Source organism: Sceloporus occidentalis, unplaced genomic scaffold (assembly GCF_023333645.1).
Source record: "Sceloporus occidentalis isolate IW3139 unplaced genomic scaffold, rSceOcc1.0.p SCAF_337, whole genome shotgun sequence".
Taxonomy (NCBI): Eukaryota; Metazoa; Chordata; class Lepidosauria; order Squamata; family Phrynosomatidae; genus Sceloporus; species Sceloporus occidentalis.
In genome coordinates, this window is record NW_028317317.1 from 484,150 (window position 1) to 509,932 (window position 25,783).

Genomic DNA, 25,783 nt, shown 5'->3' on the forward strand with positions numbered 1-25,783 from the left:
GTATAACTAATCTTGTCCTATACTCTCCAGCCCGTATAACTCATCCTGTCCTTATAACCGGTTATATCCCTGTATATTCCTCATATTATATATTATATACTCTCCGACACGTATAACTGATCCCGTCCTTATAACCCATTATATCCGTGTATATTACTCATATTATATATTATATACTCTCCGACCCGTATAACTGATCCCGTCCTTATAACCCATTATATCCCTGTATATTACTCATATTATATATTATATACTCTCTGACCCGTATAACTGATCCTGTCCATATAACCCGTTATATCCTGTATATTCCTTATATTATATATACTCTCCGGCCGTATAACTAATCCCGTCCTTATAACTCGTTATATATCCCTGTATATTCCTCATATTATATATTATATACTCTCTGGACGTATAACTAATCCTGTCCTTATAACCCGTTATATCCCTGTATATTCCTCATTTTATATATTATATACTCTCCGACCCGTATAACTGATCCCGTCCTTATAACCCATTATATCCCTGTATATTCCTCATATTATATATTATATACTCTCCGACCAGTATAACTAATCCCCTCCTTATAACCCGTTATATCCCTGTATATTCCTCATATTATATATTATATACTCTCCGGCCATATAACTAATCCCGTCCTTATAACCCGTTATATCCTGTATATTCCTCATATTATATATTATATACTCTCCAACCCGTATAACTAATCCCGTCCTTATAACTCGTTATATATCCCTGTATATTCCTCATATTATATATTATATACTCTCCGACCCGTATAACTAATCCCGTCCTTATAACCCGTTACATATCCCTGTATATTCCTCATATTATATATTATATACTCTCCGACCCGTATAACTAATCCCCTCCTTATAACCCGTTATATCCCTGTATATTCCTCATATTATATATTATATACTCTCCGGCCATATAACTAATCCCGTCCTTATAACCCGTTATATCCTGTATATTCCTCATATTATATATTATATACTCTCCGACCCGTATAACTGATCCCGTCCTTATAACCCATTATGTACTTGTATATTCCTCATATTATATACTCTCCAGCTGTATAACTAATCTTGTCCTATACTCTCCAGCCCGTATAACTCATCCTGTCCTTATAACCCGTTACATATCCCTGTATATTCCTCATATTATATATTATATACTCTCCGACCCGTATAACTAATCCCGTCCTTATAACTCGTTATATATCCCTGTATATTCCTCATATTATATACTCTCCGACCCGTATAACTGATCCCGTCCTTATAACCGGTTATATCCCTGTATATTCCTCATATTATAATCGAGCAAATACGGTATGTACTCTCCGACACATATAACTGATCCCGTCCTTATAACCCATTATATCCCTGTATATTACTCATATTATATATTATATACTCTCCGACCCATATAACTGATCGCGTCCTTATAACCCATTATATCCCTGTATATAACTCATATTATATATTATATACTCTCTGACCCGTATAACTGATCCTGTCCTTATAACCCGTTATATCCCTGTATATTCCTCATATTATATACTCTCTGGCCGTATAACTAATCTTGTCCTTATAATCCGTTATATCCTGTATATTCCTCATATTATATATTATATACTCTCCGGCCGTATAACTAATCCCATCCTTATAACCCGTTATATCCTGTATGTTCCTCATATTATATATTATATACTCTCCGGACGTATAACTAATCTTGTCCTTATAACCCATTATATACTGTATATTCCTCATGTTATGATACAATGTGCTATCTCCACAGCAGTAATCCTGGGGCCCCAGTGCTGCTCAGCCGGCCCCTGGACCAGTGAAATCTGCAAGGGGCTGGCTGGAGAGTGAATGGAGTAAGTGCTGGAGTGAGTGCTTAGAGGCTGAAATCAGGCAGGCAGGCGGTTCAAGGGACAACGGTAGCACAGGTAGAATGCTAAAGGCACAGAGTTGGCACAGGCAGGCTGTTTGTTAATCTCTCTCGATGTTGGAAGCTTTGTTGTATTCTGTGAAGTAAAATCTTTCTGTTACACCTGTTTTTTTTAATGGTTCTCCCTCCTCCTCTAAACCCTCTGTTAAAGAATCCTTTTCCTCATTTACTTGGCTCTCACAGAAGTTTAATCTCCCCATTATAATGCGTTTGGGGAATAATAAACTCCCCTCTCCAAGTAATGGGAGCCTCGCGGCATCCGTCTCCAGATTATGTCTGTAATGACTTCATAATGTACATCAGTCCGCACAGCACCTGGCTCCCCCATCGGGCACCGTCCTGCCTTATTGCCTCCCAAACTGATTTTCTAGATGATTCTGGCAGCGCTGTTAAGGTCCAAATGCATGAGGCCTGTGATGCCAACAGGCGTAAAACCGCTGCTGCCCCCCGTGCCCCCGAGTCAAATGCCTGTAATTTAGCTCTAGCACACGCCACCAGCCGCCATTCTATCCAAATCCTAACAAGACACACCATTCTACCAATACATGGTGCAGAACCGGCACGGGCTTTACATGGAGCCACTCATATGCCCACGAATGGCGTAACTAGGTGACCCGGATTCATCCTCCAATAGCCTCCTAAAGGGAAAAAAAACTCCCAGAAGCAGGTTTTATTAACCTGGCAAAGTATGTTTTAGACAAAACAAGTTTATTTCCGTTACACTAATACTCAGCTCTAGGGCAGAAAGGGAGCCTGGACCTTTAGTTAGGCCCTTAAACTTTGTCCACATTAAATGTTGGAGGGTCTGCGGGCCCCCCACGGACAGCACCGATGCAGACACTTCCCAGTAACAGGATGCAGGATTATTAGGGAAATATTACTGTTTGCCCCACGCCCTTTTCAGATTGACTAGGCTGACCCACATGTTAACCATGCCTTTGTGTTTTTTGCCCCCACCCAGACTCTTCCACCCCAGGCACCATTACATCACCACATCCCTACCACCAACACATCTGCACACGCACACCACTTCCCTCCACCCTCACTCACAGTCATCTGTGCATACACACAGCTCCACCACCACCACCATATGCAAGCATCCACACAGTCACCACATCACTCCACCCTCACTCACAATCATCTGTGCATACACACAGCTCCACCACCACCATACGCAAGCATCCACACAGTCACCACATCACTCCACCCTCACTCACAATCATCTGTGCATACACAGCTCCACCACCACCACACGCAAGCATCCACACACTCACCACATCACTCCACCCTCACTCACAATCATCTGTGGATACACGCAGCTCCACCACCACCACCACCATACGCAAGCATCCACACACTCACCATATCACTCCACCCTCACTCACAATCATCTGTGGATACACACAGCTCCACCACCACCATACGCAAGCATCCACACAATCACCACATCACGCCACCTTCACTCACAATCATCTGTGCATCCACACAGCTCCACCACCATGCGCAAGCATCCATGCACACACAGTCAGAATCGTCAGGCCGGACACCATGTTCTCAGATGCAGTTTGTTTATTGGGGTCATTTGCTGCTGGTGTACTTTGTCACAGCCTTGGTGCCCTCAGACACCGCGTGTTTCGCAAGCTCTCCTGGCAGCAGAAGGCGGACGGCGGTCTGGACCTCGCGGCTGGTGATGGTGGAGCGTTTGTTGTATTGCGCCAGACGAGACGCTTCGCTCGCAATCCGCTCAAACACGTCATTCACAAACGAGTTCATGATGCTCATGGCTTTACTGGAGATCCCCGTGTCTGGGTGCACCTGGGGGCAGAGGAGGCAGTTACAAGGAGCACCATATGGGGGGGGGGCACCTTCTTTACCCCCAGAGTACCCTACATTATTTATATTATACGTACACATCAGATTTATGGGGAGCGTCAATATATGTGGGAAGTCACCGGCAGAATTATTGTTTGGCAGACAGCTGGTCACACGAGTTCCAGTATTGAAAACTTGGAAAAGGTTCCCACAAAAACAGGTGATAGAAAAAAAAGGAATGAATAGAATGACCGAGCTGCAAAGCCTTTGGAGAATCTTCAGGTACAAATTCCTGTACAAGGTTCAAACGACGGGAACGCTGAAGGGAAAGTTATCCAGCATTATTCTCCAAGATCATATATAGTGCAAACCAATGATGGGCAAGGCTTACGTAGGAATCGCAGGCATTTCATGGCTATTCCATCAGGTCACAACAATTCGTCAGTGACCGAAACCTGTGAGGATTCATCGAACGCTCCCTTGCAACTGGAGAACGAAGATGCCAGAGAAACTTTGCAAAGCTCAACTGACTTTCCTGCCAGGTGGATATATCAAAAAACCTAATCGTCTCATTGAACAATGTTAACAGGGACTGAAGTTATTTCACAGACTACAATTTAAAGAAAACCATTGTACTTTAAGTTTTCTGTTTAAAAGAAAAAGGGAAATGTGTGGTGTTGAGATTATCTAGCCTGTCATGTGCACAATGGTATAGTCAAGAAGAGGCTCGAGAGTGTGAACGAAAAAGTTCAGTTATGAAGACATGTGCTTGATAAGACACTGGTTACTGATTTAACAATACATGTATTTAGCTATACATTAGACAGGGCGCCAACTCGCCGATTTAGCTATACATTAGACAGGGGGGCCAGTTCAGTCCTTCAGTTTGCACTCAGGAGTTTGTGATGTTCAGCTCTCCCACCATCTACAGCTTTAGTGAATCCCAGAGAAGTTTCTCAGATGGCTTCATGTTAAAGTCGTACTGACCCCGGCTGGTTGGCAGGTATGGGCACCATGAAGCCAGGGCACTTTACCATAGAAGAGACAGGCTGGGGCATTAAGGGTAAGATGTTCACAATGGCAGGAAAGCAGCCTCCAGGACTTAGAGCCCATCAGATTTTGTTCACAGTGCAGTCTTTAGGTAAAATTATTAAAAGCTGCCCCTCAGAAGCCCAGCAGCCATCTCCCAAAGAGTCACCAAGTGGCCAATAAACCACAGCACAAGCCAGGGCCCCAGCACCTGAAACAAAGCACAGCCTGTCCTGCTCAATGACAGCTTCTCAAAACACCTACCTGCTTGAGCACCTTGTAGATGTAGACAGAGTATGTCTCCCGCCGCTTGGCCTTCCGCTTCGAGGGCTTCTTATCACTCACATGTTTGCCTTTCTTTTTACTCAATTCAGCATTCATGTCTCCCACAACCACTCAGCACCAAAGCCCACATTCGCCCCACTCACACTCCACTTATATCCACAGGCCTCGTTAAGCTTCTCGGCTCAGACACACCCCAGGCCCCAAACAACTCACCTGCAAGATAAATTGGGGGCAATTTATCCCCATGGATGTGTCAAAAAAGGGGTCACAGACAGCAGCTAAGGGTTTCTCAGGCCTAGAAATAAACGTCTAGTTAATGTTGGGGCGTGAAGACATGTGGGAACTGCGATATCATAACTGATGGTATAACTTCACAAAATCTGCCCCTTCTGTCTCAAAGATAGGCATTTAATCATTGTCCTGTTGAGAGAGGGTTAATCATTCAACTGGTATGAAGAGGGTTAATCGCTGCTTTGTAGGGATCATCTGGTGATCTCGGCACCCCTACAGGGAAATAGTTATTCCCAAACAGAGAAAGGGTTAATCAGTATTTGTATGGCTTTCAGAACACTCATACATGTCCATTGGACTGAGCGGCGCATGCACGATGTATGCTCTCCCGGAAGGGAATTGGTTACTCATGTGACCCACATCCAGATCTATGCACGGACTGTATGGGGTGACGAATCTGAAGAAACCTGGACGTTCTAATGGACTTTCGCGATCATCACGATGAGTCTTGTGCTGACCGTATAGGTGCGAGGACATAGCCCGGACCCTGGTCAGCTCCCAGTTTCTACACTTTCCTCTTCTTCTCATGCTTGCCGCCGGGAAGCTAAAAAGCTAAAAACGCAAGAAAAGCACTTTCTCTAATTAGGCAGCAGCACCCAAATAAGCGTTCCTCCAACACTTAATAATCTATACAACTCTTCCATTCTGGATCTGTTGAGCTGTAAGGAAGGTGGTCTACATTATATCTTCAGGCAAGCTGCAAAAGAAAATCCTGAATCATCTCCTGAGGAGGCCGCTTGTCCGGTGAAACGCATTGAGCGAGAGAGATATTGAGAAGCTCTTGCTGCTGGACGGTGGACTTCCCTGTGCCTGGTGTTACGCTGATCACCTTCTACACGCTTTTGTACGTTTCATACGTTACCTTATCCACTCAACCGAGTGATACTGTGCCATTGCTGCTGTGTTTTTATATTTTTTAGCTATGAACAATTAAAGAATATTTTATGATGAGCTCATTTATGTCCTTAGAAATGTGAGTGCATTACTTGCCAAATATCTCTTTTTTCCCTTTGTGTATGTGCGCTCCATTTGAAAGAGAAGCTGAAGAGCTCCCAGTTTCTATCCTTTCCTCCTCTTCTCACGTCTGCCGCCGGGAAGCTGAAATCTCCCATTTTCTATGCTTTCCTCCTCTGCTCATGTCCGCCGCCAGGAAGCTGAAGATCTCCCATTTTCTATCCTTTCCTCTTCTTCTCGTGTCCACCACCGGGAAGCTAAAGAGCTCCGAGTTTCTATCCTTTCCTCCTCTTCTCACGTCTGCCGCCGGGAAGCTGAAATCTCCCATTTTCTATGCTTTCCTCCTCTGCTCATGTCCGCCGCCAGGAAGCTGAAGATCTCCCATTTTCTATCCTTTCCTCTTCTTCTCGTGTCCACCACCGGGAAGCTAAAGAGCTCCGAGTTTCTATCTTTCCTCTTCTTCTCACGTCCGCCGCCGGCGGGAAGCTGAAGAGCTCCCAGTTTCTATCCTTTCCTCTTCTTACATCCACCGCCGGGAAGCTGAAATCTCCCATTTTCTATGCTTTCCTCTTCTTCTCTTGTCCACCGCTGCCGGGAAGCTGTTGGTCTTTATAAGTCAGCATTTAGCATGTACTTTGTGGACTACGAAATCGGACCAGATCCCGCGGAGCTCTCAGAACCAACAGTCAATGTGGCCTGAGAAAGCCTTCTGCATTGTGGGTATCTGGGAGAGGTTGGAGGGGACAAATCTACAAGGTGGAGGAGAGTGAACTGGATGGAGCACCGCCCCTACATCCCCGCCGTGGCTGGACAAAGCACCGCCCCTACATCCCTGCCACAGCTGGATGAGGCACTGGCCCCGCCTTCTTTATTAATTGGGTGACAAAATAATAGATGGAGGAGGCGCCAGAGACGTCGCGGATGCATCTTCATTCAGAAGACGCGTCAAAAAACTGCAACCTCTGAGTTTAGATCCTAATATCATTGAATGCATCTGAGCGACAGAAGGTTGTAGTGAATGGTGTATGTTCAGAGCAAGGTCTTATTGCCAGCTGGGTACCTCGGTGGGCTCTACTTGGACTCGTTCTGTTTAATATTTTTATTAAAGGTCTTGTTCCCAGTGGGGTACCACAGCAGCCCAACCAACACGCCGCAGCTGTTGCGGGTCCATCCAGGGTTGCCTCTTGGACACATTTGTTGGGAAATATGGAAAAGCAGCTGTTTCTTCCCCAGCTCATAACACATTTAGTTACATAGTTACCTAGTTATATATGCTGAAAAAAGACCTGCGTCCATCAAGCTCAGCCTTTCCTATATCTGTTAATTTGTTGCTGTTGATCCAAAAGAAGGCCAAAAAAAAACCACCTGGTTTCGCTCTTTCCAATTTTGCACTAACCAGGGAAAAAAATTCATTCTTGACCCCAAAATGGCAGTCAGATTTCTCCTTGGATCAATAAGCCATTTCCCCATAATTAAATATTATATCCCTGAATATTATGTTTTTCCAGGTATCCATCCAGTTGCAGTTTAAACGTCGGTACAGACTCCGATAAAACTACCTCCGCAGGCAGAGAATTCCACATCCTTACTGTAAAAAACCCTTTCCTCTGCTTTAGTCTAAATCTCCTTTCTTCCAGTCTAAACGCATGACCACGTGTCCTATGCATAGTCCTGTTTATGAACAGATTTCCACACAATGGTTTGTATTGGCCCCGAATATATTTATATAATGTTATCATATCCCCTCTGAGGCGACGTTTTCTAAACTAAACAGATTTAAATTAGTTAACCTTTCTTCATAACTATAGAGCTCCATTCCTTTTATTAATTTTGTAGCCCGCCTCTGCACCCTTTCTAGTGCTATGATATCCTGCTTTAGAACAGGTGCCCGAAATTGCACAGCATATTCAAGGTGCGGCCTTACCATTGATTTATAAAGGGGCAAAATTATATCTTTATCCCGCGACTTGATGCCCCTTTTTATACAGGACAATACCTATCGTGTGGAACCGTGTCAAACGCCAAATCCAAGTAGATTACATCCACTGAAACAGCCTGATCGACACTGCTACTTACTTCTTCATAGAATGCAATTAAATTAGTATGACAGGACCTATGTTTCATAAAACCATGCTGATTTTTGCTTATACTATACATCTCATGTAATTTGCTGCCCCCTGCAGGCTGTGGGATGTATAACTGCGTACCTGATTGCTCCATTTATAAAGCCCATACCCTGCAGAGGGCAGCATACAGTGACACAAAGTTTTACTTCATTGAGAGGGTAGTAGATAAGTAGAACATCTTCCCAGCAGAAGTTGTAGAGACTAATACCCTCACTGTATTAAACATACATATGGTTCCTGATTCAAAGACGAGACCAATCACAGATTAAGGTTTGTGTGTTTATAGCAGGAGAAATGAGCAACTAGACAGGACAGATCTGCTGGGAATTCAAGCTGTAAGCCCCAGACCCAGGCACTGAACACAGTAGCTTCCAGCAGGCGGCGCTCGTGTTACACGTAAACGACTGAACTGATTTCACGCACTCTGCGCATTTCCTCTTTAAGTTTATTTGCTTTCTCTGAGTTACAGATAAATAATTTGTTAAAAAAACAAAACAAATGAAAGATAGACGTGAGGCTGAGTGGCGGCGGTCGCTCAGGGGCCAGAGTCAGAAGCTGCACACACTACACCTGTCTGTACAATAAGCGCTGCCCACCACGGCTCCGTGACTGCCTACATAACACAAGCAACGCCACAAACCGCCCTCATGCTTCGACTCATCGGGGACATGTCTTGAGAAAGGAACACAATGAGGCTTGTTCCTCATGTGTGATTTTATTTGCATGAGGGTCTCATCTTGGCTTCAAGGAGGGATATCGCGGCTGTCCCGGGGGTGGGGGGGGGATGATAAGGTTCATTGGCCCTTGCGCGGGGCTTCACCATCATTCAGCCTGGACTTCAGATGTTGCTTGTAGGAAATGATACCTCCTGTCCACTTGGTGACCGCCTGCTTTTCACACACCCAGATCTCCTGCGCAACCTGTGGATCGGGGTTAGAGGATCAGCACCTACAGACCGGCCTTTTTACATTCAGCAGGTAGACGCAACCTCGTGACTTACCTGCTGTATAAGCCGGAAGTCGTGGCTTACAAGCATCATCCCCCCCTCAAATTCATTGATGGCATCCGCAAGAGCGTCTATGGTCTCGATGTCCAGGTGATTAGTCGGCTCATCCAGGAAAAGCATGTGGGGTGTTTGCCAGGCCAGCCAAGCAAAGCAGACGCGGCACTTCTGCCCATCGGACAGGTTTCGGATCGGACTCACCTGGGAAGGGAAGAGACCATAAGATGTTACTGCCGGTCTTGGTGAGCATGCGCAGCAGAGAGACAGGAGACACCAAACAAAGGATAAAAACGCATGGCTGCCCCTCTACGGCAGCAGGCTCCGAACAGAAGACGTAAGTGAACATTGAATACAATTTACAGGGACGGGGAGAAGCGAAGAACCTAAACGAGGATCCGAGGGAATCACCTGCTGTTTCCCGGTCAGGCCGTATCTCCCAATGATCTTTCTCATCTCCTCCTTCTCTTTGATTTCTGGATAACATTTCATCATATATTCCAGGGGAGACAGGTCCAGGTCAAGCTGCTCTGTTAGATGCTGGTGGTAGCGGCCAATCTTCACGTGAGAATGTTTCCGGATCATTCCATCTGATGGCAGCAACTGGACAGACAGAAGACAAAATAAATGGGGACCGTGACAACGGATGATTAAAGAAATGATACAGAGGAAGCTCTCTGCAGGGTCTCACGGCTCACCTCTCCCGCCAGTAGTTTCAGTAAGGTGGATTTCCCAGCCCCATTAGGGCCTACAAGGGCCACACGAGTATCCAGGTCTATTCCAAACTCCAGGTTCTTGTAGATTAGGGGCTGTGGAGCAGGAAGAAGTTGGAGATAAGAAGAAAATACAAAAACCTAATGGCCAGGAGAAGACACGGTTTGTGGCGACCATCCCTTCACCCATCTTACCCCATCAGCCGCGTACCGGAAGCTGACATTCTGCACCATGATCACCGGAGGAGGGATCTTGCCACAGGATGGAAAAAAGAATGAGAGCGTCTGTAACAGAGAGAAAATATAAAAAGGAAAAGCTGTCTTCCGTGGCTTTTATCAGACAAAATTAAACCATAAGGGAAGTGGCCCCAACACAATGATACCGGACGGCTGCAGGAGATCCCCAAGTGGTCTGCAGGTAGCATCCTTCGTCATATAATGTAAACCCTTTATATAATGGACGATGAGTAAAAAAATGATATTCATAGAAAGCCGTTTATGTCCTTACAAAAAAAACGTGCAGGAGCAAAATATCCATAATTACCGTATCGCGCAGACCTTCCCCGACTGTGGGGAGTTCTCTCTGACAGTCAGGGAAGGTCTGCGCGATGGACGCAGACAACCCCCGCTGCTAACCGCACCTCCTTCCCGCTGCAGCGGAAGTTGCCAACGCGAATCGCGTAGACTTCTACCTGCTGCCCGGGGAGTCAGAAGCACCGGTGAGTTGGGGGGGGGGGGTGTTAAATGGGGGGCATAAGGCATTTCTGTAGGCAGAGTGCTCTATGAAATGCCTTTTAACCCTCTATACGCCACTCTGCCTCCTGAAATGCTTTATACGTCCCTATATGCCACTCTGTCCCATAATATGCCTTTTAACCCCCTAAATGCCAGAGTGGCATATAAGGGTATAAGGCATTTTTGGAGGCAGAGTGGCACATAGAGGGTATAAGGCATCTCTGGGGCAGATGTGCATAACTGGGGGGGGCAGGTTGGAAAATAAAAGGAAATAAAACCAAAAAAATATTTTTCTGAATCATAGTAAAACTTTTTTCCTATAGGGTCGTCTTATATTCAGATTTTAGGGGGGTCTTCGAGCAAATACAGTATTAGGGAATTAGGGTTAAACACAGAATAGGGTGGGAAATAACCATGAAGGGGTTAATACTCCTCTACGGCTATGAGCCCACTGCCGAGTCTTACCTTGTCGTTGACCACCTTTTCTGTTAGTCCTGATGACATCATCTTCTGCAGGGTTTTCTCTTTGCTCTGTGCTTGTCGGGCCAACTTCGCACTTCCGTGACCAAACCGCGCAATGTAGTTCTAAAACACAACCCAACAGATCAAGGAAAACTCCTACTATGCACAGCTCATTCCTCCACAGGCGCCACGCGGCAGCCCACCAGGGACTCCAAAATTGGAAGTTCACAGCAGGAATCGGGGAGATGATGTCCAAAATGTCTCCCTACATTAACTATACATTACCCAGGGGGCCGGCTCGCCGATTTAACTATACATTACCCAGGGGGCCAGCTCGCCGATTTAACTATACATTACCCAGGGGGCCGGCTCGCTGATTTAACAGTTTTCCCCTTTAATGAATTGACGGCAGCCTTTCCAGTCTAGCCACACAAAACAACTTTTATAACCACCCTTCTACAAAATACAACCAAACCACCTCTCCTCCGCAGCCAAGGAACCTTAAAAAAAAAGAGCGCCGGACCTCTCCGGAACCTCCTACCTTCATGTGTGCGATCTGATCCTGCTCCCAGTTGAACCTCTTCATCTGATTCTCCTCCAGCTCCAGGCGAGTTTTTACATACTGGTCATAATTACCCTGCAGAGAGACAGAGGTGAAAAGTTAGTCTGCGGGCCCACTCCCCCCCCTCCTCTCACGGCGGTTCCGCTCTCTTCCAAAACCCCAGCCCCTGCGCCGCCTCTCTTCCAAAACCCCAGCCCCTGCGCCGCCTCTCTTCCAAAACCCCAGCCCCTACCTCTCACAGCTGGCCGGCGCCCCCCAAGCGCCACTTACCGTGTAATATTTCAGCTTGCGGTTGTGCAGGTGGATAATATTGGTACAAACGCCGTTAAGGAAATCCTGGGAATGCGACACGAGGACAAGAATCCTGCGGAAACTGCAGAAAGAGGGAGAGAAAACAGGCATTGGAAGCCATAGGAAAGCTGCTTTCTAAATCAGACTTAAAATATTTCCTTCTACTTCAAATGACCCAAAGGTCACTAAACTTCACGAATACAACGGCTCAGATTTATTGCTTTCTGGGGACAGCGCAGTGTTTTTCACAGGGCTATTCCTCTCCCTCGCATTATGGAGGGCTTACCCTGGGGAGCTTCTCGTGCAGGAAAGGCTGAGGTGGCCCCTGCATAATGTACAGGTAATATGGGGGAAGTTTTTTAAAGTCATGTCAATACACTGTTAGGAGCATTAAAAGCACGTGAGCTCTGGGTTCACCAGGTTGGTTGCATTAGTGGACTCCATGTCACGGTTTCCACCGAAAACTCACTTTTTCAGCTCTTCCTCCAGCCACACGCAAGCCTCGAGATCCAGGTGGTTTGTGGGTTCATCAAGTAGCAACATGAAAGGGCGGATAAAGAGGGCTCTGAAACCAAGACAAAACCCGTTAACTCCAATAGTCCGGAAGCAGCTCTTTAACACATCGACAGAAGCCATGAAGAAGAGGAAATGGAGACGCCATGTACAGCCAACCCAGAGGAAAGAAAGGTTTCACCTGGCAAGAGCCACACGCATCCTCCAACCACCACTGAAGTCCTTCAGCTTCTTGCGCTGCATGGCAGGTGAGAACCCAAGGCCGTGGAGGATCCGCGACGCCCGCACCTCTGCCTTGACAGCATCCAATTCCTCGAGACGCTCGTACAGTTCGAGCAACTTCTCGCATTCAGCTGGAGAGGACAGACGTTCAGCGCGGGGAAGGATGTAGAAGACTTCGAACATTTTAGCAGAGGAAGGAGGGGGGCAGAACACCTAAACTGCCTCCTAACATTATAGTGCTATTGGCTCGATACCCTGGTGAAGGTAAGACCTAACTAAGGACCCTAACCCTATAAAAGGAGGCAATCCTCAATGATGGATTTAGTGATGTAAAGAGAGGCAGCCGACCCCCAGCTTGTCTAAAGGCAAGCTATATGATTACAATATACCCTTGGGCAGACGTATAATATGCCCAGACTTCAGGACAGGCCCCAGTTAATACGCCACAAAGTGACAGCATTTTATAATATAACTCGCATACGCACTAAACAAAAGCACATCACACGACACGTGGAATTTAGCAATATGTACAATAAGAAAGCAGTTGGCTGCCCCCCGCAGGCAGACCCCCGCACTGCACCCAGCTGTATTTCCACGCCGGCTACACGCCAGCTTCTACGTCTTCCAGACGCCGGGACAAGATGGGCTGCGAACCGACCAAATATACAGCAACCCGTCGGCAAACTACTCAGATAAGCCCGAGGTACACGTGCTGCTCCGCGCGCAGTGCAGCTATAGTGAAAATACTGCATCTCACATTGGGTGCTACGTAAAACCCAGGGTGCCGGCGTCCACATTTAAACAGAAGCCAATGACATGTAAACATGCAATGTCATACATGGTAAACGGGGCAACGCTGACCTGGCACAGGCATTTCAGGACTGACCCAGCACACACCCTGACCAGAACCTCACCATCCTCATGCGCTAGTCTCTCGGCCTCTTTTTCCAGCATGTTCCTCTCGGTGTCCACCTCCATCACACATTGAAGAGCAGTCTTCTCACTGGGCGGCATCTCGCGGGTTAAATGATAGATGTCAATGTGCTCAGGGATGGGCAGCTCCCTCCCCCCTAAGGCTGAGAGTAGCATGGACTTCCCTGGAGAGAAGGGAGGAAACAGGTGAGGAGCGGTGCATCATTTCTCGATATTCCATGAATCGGGTGTAAATTCTGTGTTCCGCTCAGCTTTTCCCTACAGAATACCCTCTGTGTCCCATCTTTCCCAACTCCATCTCTTCCGCTGCCAGGTAATTTCGCCTCAATACCCATTTCTTTTACCCACCCCATCAATTTGCCACCAAGCATGGCCGGTGTTTTGTTATTTGCCCCCTGGTAATTACCGGTGCCATTAAGACCAATGAGCCCGTATCTCCTTCCGGAGTTCAGCTCTACCGTTGTGTCGCTCAGTAACTCCTGGCCATGAAAGGTCAGAGACATGTTTATGATGTGAACATCTGTACTGTTTGGGTGCGAAGCCAAAACCCCGGTGACGGCGCGGGCCTCCGCCTTCCGGAGCTCGAATTCCTCCATCTGACGAGTCACTTCATCCACTTCATCCACTGTGCAAAGAAAAAAACTCTCAGAAACGCTCCTGTAAAGCTTCCCCTCCACCGCCGGGCCTCAGGGGGTCTCGTAACAATAGTACCAAGACTACTCACCAGCTGCCGCCGTGCCATTGGTTGGCTGCTGTTCAGTATCCTCAGGGGCGGGGTCTCCATTCTCCTTCTTGGGCCTCTGACGAGCCTTAGCTGCCTCTTTTTTCTTGGCGGCTTTCTTCTTGGCCAGGTCAGAGGGCATGTTTGCAAATAACCAGTCTCAAGAACAGCAATCTACGGGTGGGGGGGTTTGGGGGCAGAATTACACATGCAGCTCAACCCCCAAACATTACAGAGGACCCCCAAACATTACAGAGCAGAGAGAAGGGCAGCTCCAGGGCAAAACTTTAAAGTTATCCCTATAGCAACATGACAAGTAGACTTTGTAGGCCCCCTGCTCTCGCCTCACCCTGGGGCCGTCTCCTAGGGGGCCCCCTGCTCTCACCCCTCTCTGGGGCCGCCCTTTTCCCCCGGGGCCGTCTCTCAGGGGGCCCCCTGCGCTCACCTCTGCCCGGGGCCGTCTCTCAGGGGGCCCCCTGCTCTCACCTCTGCCCGGGGCCGTCTCTCAGGGGGCCCCCTGCTCTCACCTCTGCCCGGGGCCGTCTCTCAGGGGGCCCCCTGCTCTCACCTCTGCCCGGGGCCGTCTCTCACCTCCCGGGGCCTGCGTCCCAGCCTACCGCCGGCTCCTACCTCTTTCCAGACTCCCCGCTCCTCCTCAGCCGGGATGACTCTCTCTCTCCGTGACTGCCCCACGTGCCGCCGGCTCACCCACCAATCAGCGTCCACCTTACTGCAGCGTGAACCCGTGCAGATGCGATGGTTTCTGGAACGTGTAGTTTACCAGCGCTTCCTGAATGCCTCAGACATCAGAATTAAACTACATTTCCCATTGAGTATCGCGGGCCGGCAAACTGGCTACGTCACGGTGGGCGGGCATTTGTAGCGTCATTGGTGACGTCAAAATCCCGGCTGCTGGCAATAGCCCCAATACAGTGATATATTAATCCCAGCAATACTCCCGTCCCTACATTTGATAGAGATTCAGGCAGAGAGGGAGTTGTGTATGTCCCATGTGTCCTGATTTTAGCAGGGCTGAATTGCTTTTGAGGGAAGTTGCGCTGTTATATCTCTCGCCACCTCGTAACGCAACTCATAACGTGCTGGATGGCCCTGCCCATAGCCACACCCTCAAAACAGGTGGCCCAACTTGGACCCGTAAAGTGTTGGGATTTTGGAATTTAAACCGGGGGGTGGCAGAATTAGCTGTCATGCAGGCCCCAAGGTAGCCACAGATGGCTCCAGCCTGCCAAACAAAGACAGCACAGGCAGGAACTCCATTGTGTAAACGAATCCCATTAACAGGATGGCTGCGTGGGGGGGGTTTTGAGAGAGATTCCGTAGCTAAAGGGGATTAAAGGTGGGGTTGTCTACATGTACCTGTTTATCAATGTTAATTTATGTTAATGAAGTTCTGTGGTTATATGAGGCTATGTTTTACATCAATAAACTGTTCATTCCTGCTGTACTCAGTTCAAGGTAGTTGTGTCTACTTATTGGGTACACATAGCAGGGTTCCAAGGTGCGCATGCTGGCTGGTGCTGGAAGTGATTCCGGGGACAAGAGGAGGCTACATGTGGGTGATCTCTGGGAGTTACTACAGCTCTCTCGGTGAACCCGTTACAGACCTCCGAATGTATGACTGACGCCCAGCTGAGGGCCGCGCTCTGCTCACATCACATGGGGCCGCAAAAAAAGGGTTTTTAGACCTTGGGGAGCAAGCAGGAACCGTCCGGCTCTGACGGGGAGCAAGCGGGAACCGTCCGGCTCCGACCAGGAGTAAAAGGGAACCGCCCGGCTCTGACGGGGAGCAAGCGGGAACCGTCTGGCACCGACAGGAAAGAAACGGGAACCGTCCGGCTCCGACAGGAAAGAAAGGGGAACCGTCCTGCTCCGACGGGAAAGAAATGGGAACCGTCTCGCACTGACGGGGAGCAAACGGGAACCGTCCCGCACTGACGGGGAGCAAACGGGAACCGTCCGGCTCCAACAGGAAAGAAACAGAAACTGAGGGGAAAGAAGTGGGGACCGGCGGCACAGACTGGACAGTAACGGGAGCTGGTGGAACTCACAAAGTATTTTATGACAGAGAGAAAATGGCAAAATTGACCGGGGCAGGGTTAATCCTTCACTGCCTTATCGGCATTTACACCCAATAGGCGTTTATGGTAATTAGCGAGTGAGGCTGCGGGCATTGCATGTAGACGATAAAACCTAAAGAGTGTTCCGGTCCGGCGTAGAGGGGCTCTTGTTATGTAACGGCTGATTCGTCACGTCGTCCATCTGCCGGGGGGGGGGGGGTCTGTTTACAGATAATGCGCAACTTCTTATATATCCCCTTCGCGACCTTTGCCGGTTCAGGACCGTCATAAAATAAAATAAGCTTAGAAAGTGATCAACGATCACTTTCTTCGCTTAAACGGCGTTACTGTAATGCCTCGATGTCGAGGCATTCAGTAACGCCGAGATCGGCATCGGGGGCCATGTCTGGCCCCTCCCCGGGGCGTCAACAGCCGCCATACATTGTATGGCGGCGGACGCCCGTTTTAAAAGCGTTTAGGAGGCGATCGACGATCGCCTCCTAAACTTAAATGGTGTCGCTGGAATGCCTCAATCAGGAGGCATCCAGCGACACCAAACACTTACCTCTGGGTGGGCTGTGACCGCTCCGGAGAGCGGTCACAGCCGCCGCTGCCGGTGATCTTCGCCATCAAGCAAGATGGCGGCGGTCCGGGAAAATAAACAATAAAGATGATAGAGTTAGCTAGACGGTCTCCAGACCCTCTAGAGAACTCTGGCTCCACTTGCAGGTTGAATACAGGTACTGCATTCAACCATGCAAGTCAATGGAGCCCAGCTTTCTAATCACTATGTGATTAGTAAAATATTAAAAAAAAAAATAAAAAATGGAAAAAAAATAAAAAAAATGTGCTAACATTTAAAAATAATTATGCAGTGATGTCACTAGATGAACCATCCAGTACATTGCAAAATGTGTAAAAAAAATATAAAAAAGTATTAAAAAGATAAAATAAAATAAAAAAATAAGGTTTATTATTTTGAGCAAGTGCTAAAATTTCTCAAAAATCTCAACAAAGAGTTAAAATAAAAGCACTTCAAATACCCAAGGGGTGTCTAATATATAAAAAAATGGCTGATGGGGTAAATTGGAGTGGCCAAGCTCAAAGATAGGGCATAGGTCCAGACTGACCAAAACGGAGAAAAAAAGCGCACTTCCCAAATGTGGCATTTTAAATCTCAAACAACCCGACAAACCCATGCATGTCGGGTATCACTGCACTCAGGAGATGTTCCTGAACACATATTGGGGGGTTGTTTGACAGTGGCATATACCAGAACCTGTATATCTATAACTAAAGTACAATTTGTGTGGAAAAAAAAAAAAAAAAAAATACTATTACAAAGTTTGACAAAGTGTAGTTCTATAATTGGTGCATGGAAAGGGTTAAAATAACAGCATTTGGAATACCCTGGGGTGTCTAGTTTTCAAAAATATATGGTTTAAATGGGTTAAATTGAGTTAACCGGCTTCAAAGATATTCCAAAGAGGAGATGGAGGCAGAATGACCAGATTTGTTAAAAAAGATTTGGAAATCATAAAACGCTGCTTGTACTTATTGCCCTATAACTTACAAAAAACAGCAAAAAAACATAAAAACATTGGGTATCTCTAAACTCAGGACAAGTAGTAGAATCTATTTAGCTAGTTTTTTTACTTGCTTTTTTAGGTGAGTAAAAGATTTTTCAAATAAAAGTCATAAAATGTGTTTTTTTTTCAATTTTTCACCATGTTTTTTTTATTTTTTTTATAGTAAATAAGATGATACGATCAAAATAATGGTATCTGAAGAAAGCCCATCTTGTCCTGAAAAAAACAATATATAACTTATGTGGGTACACTAAATGGGTGAGGAGAAAATTACAGCTGAACACAAGCACCACAAAAGTGTCAAAACAGCTGCGGTCCCACAGGGTACAAAACGAAAAATGAGCCTGGTCCTTAAGGGGTTAAATATGATAGAACTATGGCGTACAGAGCCCGGGGTTTCCACTAGCAGCCAGAGGAGGCATACCAAGCCCTGGTGCCTCTGCCGGTAACGGCGGCTCTATTGTAGGGTAACCGGCTGACGCCTTAAAGCTGCTGTTCCACTTACACAAAACATTCACTCTCTAGGCTGTAAACGAACCTTTGCAGATTATTATTTTCTTCTTAACGTTTAAACCTTAAAAAGCCATTTTGGCTTTGGGTCACATGGTGCGTATTCCCAACAAAGCATGAAGAAAGCTGACTCATTAACCCCGTATCTTGCTTACATTTTCTTGTGTACCGTAAGTGCCACGTCTCCTGATTACAGTCGTTCCCCGCATACATAATGTTTTATGTGCTTTATATATTACCCCATCTGACATGTTTTTATAATACTATTGATTTAAGGGGGGTGGGGATAGTGATTTTTTTAAATATTTGCCCGGGATTGGGCATTTCTTGAATGTCAGTGTGCCAGCGCTTGCATCGTGCACCGTTACACACTATCAGTTGGTAGGAGGCCAGCGATGTCAGGAGCAGGGCCCTCTTCTCCTTCGCACCAGTTTGTTATTGTGTGTGTTGTTGTATGTGAAATTGTTCTACTGACTTTAACAGCACTGCGGAATCTGCCGGCGCTTTATAAATAAATGTAATGTAACGTAAGCCTGATCGTTAAAGGGTTAAATGGCAGACAATGCAATTCACACTCCAATCGCAGTCAGCCAATCACAGAGCTGCTCTCAGGTACGCTGGGCTGGTCCTAGAGAAAATGGATAGAAAGGACCGACCATATAGTGATGTCCAGATCATGAACGAATCGTTAATTTGATCCGGTTCTTTTTAGTGATCCGGATGAATCGGTTCACTAGACTGAACGATTCATTTGTAGCGGTTCAGTCTGTGAATCATGCAGCTGTAACCTGATCCTAGAGCTGTGAGTCATCTGCAGAGCACTCAGACACAGACTCTGGGGTCAGGTTACAGCTCATTAATTCACACAGGAACGATGACTCATAGAGTCAGAGACTCGTTCAATGATTCGAATGATCCGAAGAGTCGAATGATCCGAAGAGTCGAATGATCCGAAGATTCGAATGATCCGAAGAGTCGAATGATCCGAATCTTACAGGGATCCGGATCTTACAAGGATCCGAATCTTACAGAGATTCGAATCATTCAGAGAATATTACTGATACCATACTTTTATAAATAAATACATTAATAATGTTCACACTGCCCCCAGGATTTAGATTCCTCTGACTTGGCCTCCCTTTACCTATAACTGCACCTACAGTTAACTTTATTAAATTAATTAAATTAACCCTCAGACATCAGCATAAAATTAACCCTTATACCCCATCAACCATAACTGCCCCTGAAATTAACCCTAAATACTCCATTAACCATAACTGCCCCTAAATTAATTGCATGTACTCCAGATAAATTACCTAATAAATTGGTATGGTTGAAGGGGTCTTTAGTGTTAATTTAGGGGCAGTTATGCTTAATGGGGTGTTTAGGGATAATTTAGGGGCAGTTATGCTTAATGGGGTGTTTAGGGTTAATTTGGGGCCGTTATGCTTAATGGGGTGTTTAGGGTTAATTTGGGGCAGTTATGGTTAATGGGGTGTTAAGGGTTAATTTTAGGGGCAGTCATGGTTGATGGGGTGTTTAGGGTTAATTTAATGGTGAGGGTTAATTTAATTAATTTAATAAAGTTAGCTTAAGGTGCAGTTGCAGGTAAAGGGGAATGTAAATCCTGGGGGCAGTGATTATTAATGTATTATTTATAACAGTAAGGTGACATTCTCTGAATGATTAGAATGCCAATGAAGGCAGAGAGTCGTTCAAAGATCCGGATCTTACAATGATCCGGATCTTACAATGATCCGGATCTTACAGTGATCCGGTTCACTGTAAGATTCGGATCCCTGTAAGATCCGAATCTTTGAACGACTCTCTGCCTTCATTGACATCACTGGAAGCAGGGGGGAGGATTCATAATGAAAGGGGAGGGGCCAATCGTTAGTGTGCCTGCACGGAGTTACTGGAAAACAGTAACTCCGTGCAGGCACACTGAGTGATCCGAAGATTCGGATCATGAATCGGATCATTTCAGTGAACGAATCGAAATGATCCGATTCACTTTAATGATCCGAACTTCCCATCACTACGACCATAGAGATAGCAAAAGTATAGAAAATACCAACCATAAAGAGAGAGAAGGGATAGAAGGGCCTAACCATAGAGAGCATGAGAGAAAGGATAGGAAAGGCTGACCATAAAGAGATAAAAGAGATAGACTGGATGCTGGAGTAATACTAGTTCTGAGAGAGACTTTCCAGTCAGCCACTATACTACAGATACCGAGAACTGGGCACCACCAAGCACTATACCACAGATACCGGGCACCGCTGACCACTATACCACAGATACCTAGAACTGGGTACTGCCAACCACTATACCACAGATACCTAGAACTGGGTACTGCCAACCACTATACCACAGAAACCGGGCACTGCCAACCACTATACCACAGAAACCGGGCACTGCCAACCACTATACCACAGAAACCGAGCACCGCCAACCACTATACCACAGATACCGGGCACTGCCGACCACTATACCGCAAATACCGGGCACCGGTGACCACTATACCGCAAATACCGGGCACCGCCGACCACTATACTGCAAATACCGGGCACCGCCGACCACTATACCGCAAATACCGGGCACCGCCGACCACTATACCACAGATGCTGGGCCCCAGCTGACCACTATACCATGGATACCGGGCACCGCCGACCACTATACCACAGATGCTGGGCCCCAGCTGACCACTATACCACGGATACCGGGCACCGCCGACCACTATACCACAGATACTACCGGGCACCGTCGACCACTATACCGCAGATACGGGCACCGGCGACCACTATACCGCAGAAACCGGGCACCGGCGACCACTATACCGCAAAAACTGGGCACCGCTGACCACTATACCGCAGAAACTGGGCACCACCGACCACTATACCGCAGAAACTGGGCACCACTGACCACTATACCGCAGAAACTGGGCACCGCCGACCACTATATAACAGATACTCATAGTCGGGTGCCGCCAGCGGAGACGTTTGTTGTAAAAATGAAGATCCCGTAACTTCAAGCCAGTTTCTATCATGCCTTCCATTTCTCTAGGTTTCTCCGGGTCCCTCCTGTATTTGCTGCGTGGCTCTGTCGCCAGGCCCGGGTCCCCCTTGTATCTGCTGCATGGCTCTGTCACCAGGCCCGGGTGCCCCCTGTATCTGCTGCATGGCTCTGTCGCCAGGCCCGGGTCCCCCCTGTATCTGCTGCGTGGCTCTGTCGCCAGGCCCGGGTCCCCCCTGTATCTGCTGCGTGGCTCTGTCGCCAGGCCCGGGTCCCCCTTGTACCTGCTGCGTGTCACCAGGCCCGGGTCTTTTAATTCATTTGGCGCAGGTCCCACGTGGTCTCTGCAGCTACACCCCCCTGTTGCTTTACTGTCTCACAACCTGTGTGCTATTGTGTGTTTCTGTACGAGTGGTTCATCCCCAGACGCTCGACCACGACGGGGCATTTCTTCCCACTGCTATGGCCTTTTCATAGAGGAGACTCCCCTGTTTGGCCATTCACAATGCATAGTTAATGTAATGAAATCTCACCCATCTCTTCCACTTTGCACTGTTTAGTGAATCCAGCCCATCTTTTTTGGCTTCTGGCAGCGTCCGTGACGCCATCACACTGACTTAATCTGTTCCTTTATTCCACAGGCTGTGGTTGCCATGGGCCTCCCTCTGCCACCAAAGTTTCTGGCGTCCCTCTTGGGCTTCCTCTGGCCGGCTCTTCCCCTCATCTTGGGACTTTCCTTGGGCTGCAGTCTTAGCCTCTTGCAGATGTCCTGGATTCGCGGGGATGAAGATGCTTGTATAGGGAAGGCCCAGAATTTCCAGGGGCCACAAGTTGGAAAACAAAAGCCACAGATGAATGAGCTAAAACCCCAAATAATTCCTTATTACCGGAACCTCCAGACACCTAGTCAGAGAGTACAGAGGTAAGAGCTCTTACTGGTGCACCATGTACAGGACACGTGTGCTCCCATGTGTCTTAGTGGCAGTGGCTCGATCATGCTTATATCTCCTTATGTGTATTTTAGATCTCGATACATCCAGTCTGAGCTCGGCTTCAGGGAACGTCTCTCGATGCTGGTTTTATCTTCACATCCCGCACTGAACACTCTTGCTGTGGCTATAAACCAGACTCTCTCTTCTCGTGTGAACCACCTAATGTTCTTCACTGGATCCCGAGGCCCAAAACTTCCACAAGGAATGGAAATAGTGTGTCATGGGACGAAAGGCCAGCGTGGCTGATGTACCACACGCTGCGCTATATAGAAGCACATTTACTGTCTGTCTACGATTGGTTCTACGGGACTCAGGATGACTCGTATACCAACGGACATCGCCTGCAGGACATGGCGTCTCATCTCAATCCTGGGCCCCCACATTATATTGGTCGGCCTATGGAGTTCATTGGAGGGCAGGATGAGTGGAGATATTGCCACGGAGGATCAGGATACATGTTCTCCAGAACCCTTCTCCTCAATCTGGGTCCGCATCTGGAGTTTTGTCTCTCTGATATTCTCAGCTCACGGCCAGATGAATGGTTGGGCCGCTGCATCCAGGATACTCTCGGAATAGCGTGTGTGGGAGAGTATCAGGTAGATGATGAGGGCATCTGGAAAGGGTATCTATGATGACAAACAAAGTGTCGTGGAACAGTAGGAATTGTGGGTAAAGATAATTGCCTAATAAGCTTTCCAGAAGAAGTAAAGGTAAAATGCTAAACAGGACGGTTGAGGGCTGCGTTGGAGGGGAGAGTATTGAGAGGTGCAGGATGTTGGGTATTATAATACTTACCATCGGGGTATCATCATCAGTGGTACAACTTACAGCCATATGTTCTAGCCGTGGCATCAATCTCTAATAGACTGCGCAACGTATCCCTGTGTCGCCTTCACATTTGGGAGCAGTCCTTCTTCTCTCTTGGACTGCTTCGGTGTCCATTTTTGTTTGGTATCTGGATACTGTATCTAGCTTGCTTGTGGCATGTCTGTTTTTTAGTACGGTGTTACTCTTTACCTAGGAATAGAATTAGACAGGAACCTCTCGGCATGTCTCGTCTGCCGTCTTGCTCACCCCCTTTGCTGGTGGAATGCTGTATATCTCATGAAGAACTCTTTTCTGTCTCTGCCAGGGTTTCAAGTATGTCTCATTAGCTCTGCCACGAGAGGTGGATGTGGACGATGTTGACGAGACCTTGTTGAGTAAAGCATTCTCTGTGTACCCGGTTGCGGAGGCCACGCTCATATAAAGACTGCAGCGTAAACTCAGATTGTGCTGCGTCGGATTTACCACAGGATCCAGAAGCTGCAGGTACAGTTCTGATGGTCTCTTGATGCTTTATAGTCACATTTGTGTCCACGTTGCCCTCTGCGGCTTCCTCGTGTGACATTAAAGTGTAGCTACTGACGCCATGTTTTTATACAGTCTGCTAAACATTGGGGTTGTTTCTCTTACCCCAGGTGTATTTTGCGGTGCTCTTCTATGATTCAGGCTCTTATGCCTTGCATGCTGTCGCTGTGCATGTTTTTCTCCTGAGCATGCTGTAACTGCACGCAGTGCTTTACACGTCCATTTCTTTATCCACCCTTAGTCCTGCGACATATAACCACCTTAATCTCCTTATACAAGTCTCTGTCATTTGTCTCCACTTGCAGAATGAAATCCAAAACCTTTCTTCTCTGACCCCAAAACCAGAAGTGGGCGTCTCTTGGCCAGCAGGTATAAACCCCCCTTACAAGTCCACTTCACAACATGATGTGCTGTCCTGGGAGTATTTTACAGAAACACATTCTTTCTCCTGCCCTGATGGGACTCCGAAGTTCCCACTACAGGGTATGTGGCTGCATGATGTACAGCAGGTCCTACAAGAGGCTTTAGAACATCTGAACCACCGCCACAATCCATGGCTCCACTTCCGCCTGCAGCGCCTGCTCAGTGGCTATCCGCGTTTTGACCCAACCCGTGGAATGGAATATATTTTGGATGTGTTGCTGGAGACTACCACAGAGAACGGCCATGTTGGTTCAATGAGCAAACAGTTCACGCTTCTGCGTCCGTTGAGCAAGGTAGAGCTTCTTTCTATGCCTTATGTGACGGAGGCCACCCCCGTGCAGTAAGTGCTGCCCCTGATAGCTGCAGATGCTGGACATGTTCCTGGGTTCTTAGATGCTTTTGCCACTAATCTTTTGGACCTGCAAGAGAATGTGGCGCTCACTGTTCTTCTTGTGTATGATATGGGCTCTGTAGTTCAGGAAGGCAACATCTTTAAAGAGGTTCGTAGGATCATGGCAGAGCTGGAAAACAGGTACCCACACCTAAAGGTGGAGCTGGTGAGTGTCCACACTGAAAGGCCTTCCCAGATCCAGCTTATTGATGTGGTAGCAAAGAAGCATCCAGCGGAGACTCTCTTCTTCTTGGTCGGGGTGTGGAGTGAGGTGACGGTAGATGCTCTGAACCGCTGCCGGATGAACGCTATTTCTTCATGGCAAGTTTTCTCCCTGGTGCAGCCCGGACGTTTTACGGCACGGCTTCCCTGCACCTCCTCCTGCTGCAGGCCATCTTCGTGATGGACATTTTGACCGCTTTTCTTCCTCTGAATTATAAAAAACAGAACTCTGACTTTATGGCAGCCTATGGAAGGATGGCCTCAGAGGATGTTGCAGAAGATGGGGCCACAGAACTATTGGAGCTGTTCCTGCAATATTCTGAGCTGCATGTTTTTCGTGCTCTGGAGCCAGCGTTGGTTCAGCGGTTCTCTGGACGAACATGCAGCTCCCACCTGTCTGGAGACGGATATCACCGCTGTGTGCTCAGCAACCTGGAGGTGCTGGGTTCCCGAATACACCTGGCACTGGCTTTGTATGAACAAGATCAGACCAATAATACTTAGAGGACTAAGGGAGCATATATGGTTACCATAATGAATTCTATAGGTTCAGAAAGACTGGTTTAGGCTAAATACATGGCCTCCCT

General features: G+C 47.3%; 2 protein-coding genes and 1 pseudogene across 2 annotated transcripts; 1 reads left to right on the top strand and 2 right to left on the bottom strand.

Annotated features, from left to right (window-relative positions):
• Positions 1-3,555: 3,555 nt before the first annotated feature.
• LOC149274305 (putative histone H2B 3) lies at positions 3,556-5,199 on the bottom strand. The gene is made up of 2 exons (XM_089505668.1): positions 5,083-5,199; positions 3,556-3,792 (listed from the first exon to the last, which is right to left on the bottom strand). Exons 1-2 carry the CDS (start codon positions 5,197-5,199, stop codon positions 3,556-3,558), a joined length of 354 nt encoding a protein of 117 aa, XP_089361794.1.
• Positions 5,200-9,268: 4,069 nt separating this feature from the next.
• LOC149274306 (ATP-binding cassette sub-family F member 2-like) lies at positions 9,269-14,768 on the bottom strand. Its single transcript, XM_089505670.1, has 13 exons — positions 14,630-14,768; positions 14,312-14,530; positions 13,887-14,069; positions 12,932-13,103; positions 12,707-12,802; positions 12,217-12,319; positions 11,926-12,021; positions 11,388-11,507; positions 10,383-10,472; positions 10,173-10,283; positions 9,886-10,077; positions 9,475-9,678; positions 9,269-9,394 (listed from the first exon to the last, which is right to left on the bottom strand). The coding sequence occupies exons 1-13, from the start codon at positions 14,766-14,768 to the stop codon at positions 9,269-9,271; spliced, it is 1,851 nt and encodes a 616-aa protein (XP_089361796.1).
• Positions 14,769-19,355: 4,587 nt separating this feature from the next.
• LOC149274307 (chondroitin polymerizing factor 2, non-catalytic subunit-like) lies at positions 19,356-25,700 on the top strand (annotated as a pseudogene).
• Positions 25,701-25,783: the final 83 nt, after the last annotated feature.